Source organism: Callospermophilus lateralis, chromosome 11, assembly GCF_048772815.1.
Source record: "Callospermophilus lateralis isolate mCalLat2 chromosome 11, mCalLat2.hap1, whole genome shotgun sequence".
In the NCBI taxonomy this organism is placed as follows: Eukaryota; Metazoa; Chordata; class Mammalia; order Rodentia; family Sciuridae; genus Callospermophilus; species Callospermophilus lateralis.
Window position 1 is genome coordinate 6,232,746 of NC_135315.1, and position 10,656 is coordinate 6,243,401.

General features: G+C 53.1%; 1 protein-coding gene across 1 annotated transcript; it reads right to left on the reverse strand.

The window, feature by feature from the left end:
* Nucleotides 1-2,946: 2,946 nt before the first annotated feature.
* Otop2 (otopetrin 2) lies at nt 2,947-10,492 on the reverse strand. The gene is made up of 6 exons (XM_076871258.2): nt 10,180-10,492; nt 9,398-9,534; nt 8,370-8,428; nt 7,858-7,997; nt 5,518-6,395; nt 2,947-3,117 (listed from the first exon to the last, which is right to left on the reverse strand). Exons 1-6 carry the CDS (start codon nt 10,490-10,492, stop codon nt 2,947-2,949), a joined length of 1,698 nt encoding a protein of 565 aa, XP_076727373.1.
* Between the last annotated feature and the right edge of the window lie 164 nt (nt 10,493-10,656).

Below are 10,656 nucleotides of genomic sequence, written 5' to 3' on the forward strand. Positions count from 1 at the left end.
AGTGCGCTTGGAACTGACAAGGACTCTGCCGCCCCCTAGCTCGCTCTTGGCGCGACGCCAGTCCAAGGAAGGGCCAGGACATCAAACTGGTTTATGAATGGAGGTAAGAGGCGGGCGATGAAAGCCGCAGAACTGCCCGGGCGCGCTTCGGGACCAAGAGCATAGGACCAGCTCCAGAGGAGGTTGCTGAGAGTGGGCATGGATGCTTTGGGATTTCTTTTCCGGCCATTCCAGGGACTGCAGGCCAGGGGCAGCTGCTCCAGACCCCAGGCAGCTCTGATCCCATACCCCTTTAACCGCCTATCCAGGTTTCTTGCTTCTTCCTGGCCTCGGCGCCCCCTTTGACCTGTGCGGAGCGCACCCTGCTGATCCCTGTGCGCCCCAGTGGGCGGAAAGGGGGTGGGCGCAGAACCTGAGTTGAGGTCGGAGGCAGAGAGGGGCTAACCTCCGGTGGAAAGGAATCACCGCTCCCGGGTGGCCCTGTCCTCTCGCAGCAATCCCTGCAGCACCTGAACCCCGCTTTGGAAACAGAGGGGGCGCAAGTGCCGGGGCTGGTGCCGCAGGAATGTTCTACCAGCGGTCGGAGGGCGCTGCGGTGTAGCTACGGCCAGGGAGCCTTACCTGAGGACTGGGCAGGCATCGCCGCGGGCCAACCACCAACTGGGGCACAGCGCCGACCTTCCGTCCCGGTGAGGTCCAGCGCTCCCGACCGATGCCCTCCCCCGCGGGAATGCGCAGCCGCCGCTCAGGCTCCACAGCCCATCGATTTTTCTGTTGACTTTGGGAATCTCATTAATCCCTCGTTAATTACCTTTCCGGGGGCTCAAGCCCAGACCAAGGAGCCAATAGCGAGGCGGCTGGACCGGAGGGAGGGCCGGGAGGAGGTACACGCGCGGGTAGGCAGGGTCACCAGCCGGCGAACCGGCCCTGCGATCGCAGCCTGCCCTCGGGATGGGTGGAGTGGGGAACAACGTCCTTAGATCCGCAGTAAAGGGTTCAGGCCACACTTTCCTCTGGTGGCCAAGTTGAGACTGGGACCATTCCGTCCCAGGTCTGGGGTCACGTTTTTCCTGGACCCTACTTAGTTAGCATCAGGCTGTCCTGTGGCCCACTTTGCAGGACCCTCCCTTAAAGCAAAAGCGAACTTTGGGCTGAAGAGACCCAGACAAAGCTTCATTCTGACTGGGCAGGAGGCCCGGTAGGAGACTGGGGAGAAGGCAGCCTTTTGGGCCCTCTTCATTTCCTGCTGTGGCCTCTGAGACCCACTGGGCTAATCCTGCAGGGTCCAGGCAGCTTTCCTCTGATATCCCCTGTGCTCCAGAAGCCACTGTTCCCACAAATGCCATGTTCTCCTTTCCCAGCCCCCAGCTCAGCCCTGGCCCCCAGTCTCTCTGGCTGGGAGGTCAGGGTTTCAGTCTCTAACTCCTCTGGTCTGCCTGCCTGCCTGCCTGCCTTCCTTCCTTCCTTCCTTCCTCTCTCACTCTCTCTTTTTCTTTCTACTGGCGATGGAGCCCAAGGGTGCTCTACCACTGAGCTACATCCCCAGCCCTTTTTATGTTTTTTAATCTTGAGACAGGGCCTTGCTAAATTGTCCAGGCTGGCCTTGAACTTGAAATCCTTCTGCCTCAGCCTCCCCAGTCGTTGATATTGCAGGTGTGTAGCACCATCCCTAGCTACCCCTTTAGCCTTTGGCAAAGTAGACATCCTAGCTCTCTGGAAGCCCTTCAGAGACTCCCATGGAGAGAGTGGGTTTAAGGAGATCCAAGGGTGGGGACCTGGCTTTTCCAAAGTCCTCCTAAACTAGAACCAAACTGTTTATATTATAAACTTGAGTTCCTGAGATTCCTAAAACATTTTGAGGGGAAGAAATGTTCTGCTATTTATGATTAATGGCTATAGGTGGTTCAGTGGACAGGAAGGATAACTTCTAGTGGAGACCAGTAGCACAGTAGAGTAACTATGATTCATAACAAATCATTGAGTATTTCCAAATAGGGGGAAAAAAGGATTTTGAATGCTCCCAACACAAAGAAATGATAAAGTGTGATAGGATGGAGGTACCAAGTTCCCTGATCTGATCATGACACATTATATACGTGTACTGAAACACCACACTGTGTACCACAAACACATACAATCCTATGTCTCAGTTAAAAATATATTAATAAAAAGATCTGCTTGAAAAAAGTTTGAAAATTATTATTCTTAGTAGAAAGGCTTTGGCTCTTCAGTTATGCAACCTTGGGCAAGTCCCTTTACCTCTCTGGGCCTCACTTTCCTTCTTTGTAAAATGTGGACATTGGACTGAGTAGTGCCTCACCTTTCTGGTGGCTGGAGGCACATAAAAACATTATTGCATGTGTATGTCACCTGAAGATAAAGAAAAGAGGAAGGAGGCAGCTTGAGAATGCCATCCAAACCCATCCCCCACCACCACCCCGTTACCCACTGCTTAGATGGCCTGTAATTCAGACTCAGTTTGCCCGGTGAAAAGTTGGAGGCCTGAAAATCTCAGGTTTTCCAGCTCTGCCTGCCAAGTTTCTCTCCTATGACAACTTCAGATGGGGCAGCTGAGACAAGAAATAGGGGACCGGGTAAATGGCAGGTTTATTGGTTCCTAGCTCCAGACAATGGACTGGCCAGGCCACAGGCTGGGATTAGGGATGGAGCCAGAGCTGGCACTTCCAGATCCTGCCTGATCCTAGGACTTTAGGGAAAGGCCCCTCCTCCACCACTGCCCGAGGTCTCAGGATCATGCCAGGGGTGAATGGGCATGTTCTGATTGTGATTTAAAAACTCATCCTGAAAAAATAAATTTTTTTTGTGTGAAAATTCTACTCTGGAGCCAGTGGGGACTGGTGACTATGACTCCCACCCTAGAGTTGATCCCAGAGGAGCTCTGGACATATGAGCTGATCCCCATCCCCCAAGTCTCTGTCCCAGGCTTCAGGACAGCACGTAGACCTCCAGCAGGCTGGAGACAGCATGCATGCGGTAGAAGATCCCAAAAGGCAGGCAGATGTTGACGATGGCCGCCCAGAGAGAGTAGCCATAGAAGTCCACCTCCACGGTATTGCTGAAGTGAGGGCGGGCCCCGAAGGCTGGCATGATCCACAGCTGTGGGGAGAGGGGCACATCAAGGACTGGCCTGGAATGCACCTGCTGGTCATTTCTGTGGGCTCTGCGGGGTGTGAGAGGATGGGGACCCCAGCCTTCTAGTTTGGTAGACATAGAGGGCTGGGTGTCACCCAATGGCAACCTCCAGTGTCTTAGACAGGGCCTGTCACTCTCTAGAAGTGTTTCAAGAAGTGTGCCCAACTAAACTTGCCCAACCTAGGCTAGGCCTCCACTAGGCAGCCACCTCTCCCACCCTCTTAGCCAGGCTTACCTATGGCACGGAAATTTCAATAGGTGACTGAAGAAATTGGCTCAAACATCTGAATCAGCAACTAGAGAGATGTGTGCATGGGGTGCTGGTGACAGAATCAGTCAGACCCAGGACAAAGGGTTCGGACCTCACCCAGAAGGCTATGGCACCCTAGCCCTTCATGAGCTCTGACTTCTGTTCCACCGGACCCCTTGTCCCCTTCCCAGGTCTGGGAGGAGGTGGAAGCCAGAGCCCTTCTTCACCTCTGGCTAGGTGCTCAGACAGTTTGAGTGTGGGGTATGAGGCAGAAGACAAAGACTGGCCCCACCCCTGCACCAATTAACTACCCTTTTGGGCACTTGGCAGCCCTCTCTGAGCCTGTTTCTGTCCTATAAAATGAAAGAGATGAGATGATACTGTCAGAAGTGATTCAGGCTCAGGTACTGGGAGGAAGAGCCTCCCAACCTGTAACCTGGAGGGTGGGCGTGGGACCACGGCAGGGGGTGGGCACCAAAGCCAGCTCGAGGCATTGTGAGATTTTTGAGCCTTACTTCTTCTACTGGTGGGGTCATAGATTGCTGATGCACTTTTTAAAAGTGAAATTGACAAGGCTGGGGTTGTGGCTCAGAGGTGGAGCGCTTGCCTTGCACGTGTGAGGCACTGGGTTCAATTCTCAGCACCACATATACGTAAATGAATAAAATAAATGTCCATCAACAACTAAAAGAAAAATTATAAAAAAATGTGAAATTGACTATCAGAAGTCTCTTGCATGGGGTCATACCATATCTATGGGGACAATGACTGCACAGGAAGTTGCTAGTAGGATAGGCGGTCTTCATAGTGGGACTACACTTACTGTAGGGTTGTTGGTATATTTCAAATAGGCAGAATTTCATGGGGCAGAATTTACTCTGTGGATATTATTCTCTATTGGGATATATATATTTGTTCTGGAATCCAACCCATGACTTTGCACATGCTAGGCAAATGCTTTCACTAGTCTATACTCCCAGCCCCCTAGAAATACCCATATTAAGGATGTTTTTATATTAGGGATATTTTTCTATTGGAGGGTATAGCCAAAAGGATTGTTTTTATATTGAGTCAAATTTTTTTAGAGGTGTTTTCTCCTACTTGGGATGCACAGTTGTCCCTTGTCAGACACAGGGAATTGGTTCCAGGAACCTCCCCACTGCCTGCCATGGATACCAAAATCCAAGGATGTTCAAGTCTCTTACATGAAATGGCATAATATTTGCATATTTCTTCTTGTATACCATAGATTATGGTATACTCATGTAATGTAATGTAAATGCCACATAAGTAGTTGTTACACCATATTGTTTAGGGAATAATAACAAGGAAAACAATAATTTATCAGTCCAGTGGATTTTTTTCCTTAACAGTTTCCATCTGAGGGATGTGAATACTAGGACACCGAACCTGCAGGTCCAGAGGGCTGCTGAACCCACCTGGGTACATTTTTTTATACTGGAGATTTCTGTATGGAGGTCACTTCTACCCTGGAACATTTCTATACTGGGTTGCAGGAAAGTTTTGGGGGTGCACTTCATCATGAGGGCTTCTGCCCTGGGGTGTTTCCACCCGGGCAGTTTATTTGTACTTGGTAAAGTGTGTTGCTCTTAGGAGCTGACTTTGCTGATTACTGGGGAGGGGACAGCTGTTGCACACACCCGTGTGCTTCCTACAGCGCCTCACACTGTACTTTGTCAACAGACAATAGCTCACACCTATGCTGGTCTCCGCTGCTTCCTGATGCTGCTCCAGTTATTCTGAGAAGCAGGCAGGTCACAAGTTCCCAGGAGCAGTCACACCTCCCACCTATGGGTGAGGGCCCCCGCCTCCCACATCAGCTCCCAGCCCTCTCACCTCTGCCCAGCCCCATGTCAGCATTCCCTGGACCCCTCCAGCTACTTCTGCTAACATTTCATTCTATGCGCCTGGAGATGCTGTTTGCCCAAGGGCTGCAGTGACCCTCTCTGAACCTACTCCTTTCCTAGAGAGCTCTAAGACTCTCCAGTGGGATGCAGGGGAAGGCAGAAGGCTAAGGGAACCCAAAATGGTATCTTCCTTGCCTCCTCCCCTGGCCTTCTCCCTGCCCCACCCCCTACCCCCCAGCTACTCACAATGACATTGCAGAGCAGGAGAAACAGAGAGATATCTTTTAGGCACCGGCGTCTCCAGTGGCCCCGAGGGGCCAAGATGATGGCCCCTGCTTCCTGAGGTCCATCTGGGCTGGGGCTGACCAGCCTGGGGGTGGGTGGGCAGGCAGGCAAGGAATGGAGGGCATCCAGGTTCGCAAAGGTAAGGCCTTGGCAGGGCTCTTTGGGGAGGGTTTCCTGAGGCTCAGCCCTAGGTGGTCCCCGGTGGAGGCTCTCGATGATGAACACATTCTGGAAGGTGTGCTGGGCAATCATGAGCAGAGCGTGGGCCAGGTTCAGTGCCCCCAGCAGGTCTCTGGGCGTGCCCACCACCACGGCCACAATGGAGTAGTAAGAAATGGCGTACTGACCCAGGGCGGCGCCCATCAGCAGGGCCACGTCCAGCGTGCGTGTGGGGTTCTTATGGTGGTCCATGACCCGGCGGTCAAAACGGTAGATGACGGAGCCGCTCAGGCTGACCAAAGTCATAAGCCCCAGACAGACGATGTTGAAGCTGTAGTAGGTGACCAGGGCCTGCTGGGTGCGGCCGCCCTCTCCACTCACTTGGACCTCGTAGATGATGAAGACGGCCAGCCCCACCACGAAGAGCACCAGGCCCAGCATGGGGCCAGCGAAAAACGTCTCTCGGAATAAGCTGACCTGGGAGGGGCCGTGGCCGTGGCCGTGGGGGGAGGCCAGCAGCCGGCCCACGTTCTTCCACATGACGTAGAGCATGGTGGAGGCGAAGAGGCTGTACTCGATGTTGAAGGGGTACAGGTAGAAGTACCCCTGCTGGAAGATCTGGCAGATGGTTGTGTCGCAGGGGCAGGGGTCTCCTCCGCCGGCGCTGCCTGCACGCTCAGCTGTGGTGAGAGGCACACTGGGATGGACTGCCCTTCCAACTTTCTGGAGACAACTCACCCCTGGCCTGAGACCATTGTAAGGGCAGGGACTCTGCCCATCACCACTGGAGCTCAAAGGACCTGGTGCGTTCATTCATTGTGCAAATATTCATTGATACCTACTGTGTGCCAGAGGCTATGAGACACATTGGTCTCATAGCTCAATTAAAAACAAATTTGAAACAGAGAACCATCCACTTCACCCCTTTCTATCCCTTTGATCCCTCACCACCTATAATGACCCCTGGCTCCCTAAGATAGTCAAGTTCTGGTCCCCTTAGAAAGTGGCCTTCTTGGGATCCCCTAAAGGCCAGGCATCTGAAAGAAAAAAAACCAGCTGCCATGCCCAGGTCCCACTGTGCCCTTCCATCACTTTGGTTTATGCCACACTGAAAGGAATCTTGCCTCCGTGCCAGAGTGTGCTTTGTAGGATACCTTAGGCCTTGTCAAATATCTCTTTTGGATCCCAGAATCCTCCCAGCTGGATTTTGCAGGTAAAGAAGCTGAGAGTCAACGAGGTCAAGTGACTTGTCATATTAGGGAGAGCCGGAACAAACTATCTGACTTCCAACACAGGGGAGGTCCTTCTCAGCAGGCCTCTCCCACCCCACAGGTCAACACGTTAGGTCGACCACCCCCATGGGCTGGTTTTAACTACCTTCAGGATCCTGTGGATATGCTGGGTGGCCCTTTATCAGTTCTGCGGGCTGGGGCCTCCCCGGGGGCTGGTACCACTCTCTGTTTCTGGACCCCCCAAGGGAGTGTGCGCAGGCATTAGTCTCTAGTCTGGTCCTAGCTAGTGGGAGGACCTAAAGAAGCCCAGAGAACCAAGACCCAGGGACTGTGGGCCTTATTCTTACTTAGGTCGCATACTGGTTAAAAGCACTTGTGCCCCAGTTTCAGATTCTGTGACCTTGGGCATCTATTTAACTTCTCTATGCCTTCGTTTCTGCACCTGGAGGAATATTAGTAGTTCCCAACTCCACGGGAAGTTGTGAGGGCTAAATAGAGTGTTTCAGACACTTAGCACTCTGTAGGATACAGAGAGCTCAGGAAATTGTCACTGTGTCATTGTGACAGGATGGTTATTTCTCACCTCCGCCTCCTTCCCAGGCTTTCCCCTCTGATCTCAGGTTCCCAGAACCACTCTTTCCCCCTTCCCCTCTCTCCCCAGTTTGATGATCCTTGCCCTTTCTTCTGGGGTGGCATGGGACCTGGTAATGGGGACAAGGCTGCATCCTCAAGAATGAGATGCCCTCCATACTCCTCCTCCTCGTCGCCTACACCCACAACACCTAGGAGCCAGAGGAGGCCCTGGCTTTCACCTTTGTCTCCAGGCCCTGTGAGGGCTTGGTTGATTGACTACAGATCCACAAAGCACCTAGCCTCTGGTGGGGTTGGGGTGGGGTAAAGGGGAACTCACCGTCAGGGGTGAGGCGGGCGTGGCTGGTGTTGCTGTTGCCGTGAGCACTGCTGTAGGAGTGAGCCTGGTGTACAGACTCGTCCACCACGGCTGCCATCCAGATGGCCAGGTTAGTAGTAAGAGTGAACATGAGCCCACACCTGTTTGGGGATTGGAGGGGAAGCAAAGAGGCTGGTGAATATGTGGTTCCTGGCAAGGTGGAGGGTTGGGAAGCTCTCCTGAGAGGTGGTGTTGAGAAATGAAGGTACAGCCAGGTCCCTGTGTACGGGGAAGCTGAGTTTGAAAGCCATGCTTAGCCTGGCCTGGATGCCAACCAAGGGAAGGCCAAGGGTGTCTTAGGCCCCATGCTCCCCACCCCCCAGGGGAAAGCCCACAGCACAGAGTAGCAGAAACCAGGCTGACGCAGTGGGGGCCCTTGGCTGAGCAGAGGGAGGAGTCAGGCCCAGGCTGGAAAGCCCTCATCTCTCATGCCAGGTGAGCACTCCGGGCAGGCATTGAGTTGCAGTTCTCACCGAGTCAGATCCAGGTGGACATGAATGCAGTCTTTAGCAGAGACCCAGAGGAAGTAAGTCTGTATTGAGAGAGGAGGGAGGGTCATTGCTCTGCAGATGGGCTAAATCCAGGCTCCCATGTCCAGTATTGTTCTCTACCCCAGGAGCCTTACACTAACTTATCAGGTTTATTTTAGATTTACAAAAAACTGGAAATATTTTCTTTCTACTCTATGGTAAGTTTTGTATACAGGTAGTAGTTTCTGTTCTTTGAAAGTTTATCTCTGGTTTTGATTTTTTGTTGTTGGTGGGGGGGGGCAGTGATGGAGAGGCAAATAGATTTTCACTACCTAATTATTTATTTCTGGGAGTAAGGCCAGCTAAGCTACAACTACGTAAGTATGTTAAACTGTGGAAACCTGGGCGGCAGAGGTGGTGCCACACGCGGCAGAGGTGGTGCCACAGGGGGGGGCACCATCCGTGTGATCATTAGGGTCATGTTGCAGGCACACTGTCTTCTGGTCCTGTGTAAAACTTCCTGCCTCAACTCAATCATATCTTTCAAAACGGTGTTTGTGTAACAAATTTAAAAATTAACTGAAAAAAGAGAGAAATTGAACTTGTTTGAAAAATCCAGTTATAGGATGCCCCACCTCCTGAGCAAATACCCAACATAGCAGCTATGCCCCCCCCCCAAAAAAAAAAAAACTGGCTACACTGAGATGGATGCCCTCTATGGGCACCCAAGGAGGGCAGGCCAGGTTCTAGCAGATAGGGCTGGTGTCTCTCCTCACACCTCTTAGGTGTTAACAATTGGCACTATTTAGGTTAAAATAAAGTTGCAGCACTCCTAAGTAGGAGCTCACATTTAGATATTACCTCATTACACAGTGCATCCACATGCCTGGACTCATGATCTCGGCTACAGTCCTATTCCATTTATTCAATTGCTCAGGGTGGAAGTTAGGGGCAGTTGGAACCCAGGACTCCTGACACTTGCCAGGCATTGGCTCCTTTCCACCCCATCCAGGGACACTCCTGCCACCCACCTGGACAATGACAAACACAGCCTGGATGAGGGGGTGCAGGATCTTGATGGCTGACTGGCACTCAAAGAAACTGGAGTAGTAGCCAGTCTTGAAGACATCCATGACAAGTGTGCAGATTCCAAACAGCACCAGGCCACCTGCAAATCAGGGGCAGTGGGTGGTGGTGGTGGTGGATCAGAGAGCCAAGAGAGAAGGCTTCTAGAGTGGAGGAGAGGCCCAGAGCCTGGGTAGCTAGGCCAGTGGGTGCAGTCAGTGGTTGGATGTTTGGTGGATGGATGGATGGATGAATTTGCAGAGGATGAGAGGATGGATGAATGGTCGGGGGAACTGGTGAATGGCCAATGAATGAATGAATGAATGAACAAAGGATGAGTGCATGATTAAGTAGGTGGATGGGTGGATGTCCTTTGTGAGTCCCTTTCAGGGACTGCTGAGATAAAGGGAAGGGACCTGGACCAGCTCATTCAGCTACCGCTGCCTTGTTTCCCCTACTCTCCATCAAGGACTGTCTCGTGTCCACCTCTCTCCAAATCCTAAGACAAGGCAAGGAAGTCCCCCTCCATCCCTCTATTCATCCCTCCTTCAGGTCCCCTTTCCCTCCCTCCTCTTCCGTGGTAGCTCACCTCATCCTCAGCCACATCCAATCTTCCGGAAGGAAATGGAGGGAACTTCTCCCGCCTCTACGTCAACGAACACTCTGCAGGTGCTCCAAGAGCCCTGGCCTAAAGCTCCCCGCTGTGCCCACTGCACCTCTGTCCCCCCTCCCCCCCCATTCTCCGCACCTCGGAGCCAGATGGGGCCAGCATGCGTGTCCCGGTAGGGCACAGCGTCGGGGCAACGCACAGTGCGGAGGAGGTAGAAGAGGATCCAGAGGACGGTCAGCAGCATCATGGTGGTGAGCAGCGCGAACACGTCGGTGTCGTACACGGCCACCTTGTTGAAGGCACCGCCGCTGATGAGCGTGCAGGCCAGCAGCAGCACGTTCACCGCCAGCAGCACCGACAGCAGGCGGCCGCCCTTCTTCCACACCTCGCGGGGGCCGGCCTGAGGCGCAGGCGGGATCTCCTTGGGGCCCGGGGTCGGTTCCTCCGACATGGTGGGGGCGACTGCAGGAGGTTGGAGGGGTCACTGCGAGGGAGGAGTGAAAGGACCCCAGGTCAACCCCGAGAGCTATCCTTTCCTCATCTTATCTCTACATTTGTAGGCCAGTGAGTTCCTAGGGTGAGGGCTGAAGCCCTGGACAAGGGGGCGGGGCGGGG

Bases quoted from the DNA above. Each gene is read 5' to 3' on its own strand.
- Otop2 (XM_076871258.2), bottom strand. From the start codon at position 10,492: ATGTCGGAGGAACCGACCCCGGGCCCCAAGGAGATCCCGCCTGCGCCT. The intron at 7,998-8,369 runs GTGAGAACTGCA...ATCCCCAAACAG, and splicing joins GTCCACCTGGATCTGACTCG to GTGTGGGCTCATGTTCACTC. The intron at 6,396-7,857 runs GTGAGTTCCCCT...CTCTCACCACAG, and splicing joins CGCCCGCCTCACCCCTGACG to CTGAGCGTGCAGGCAGCGCC.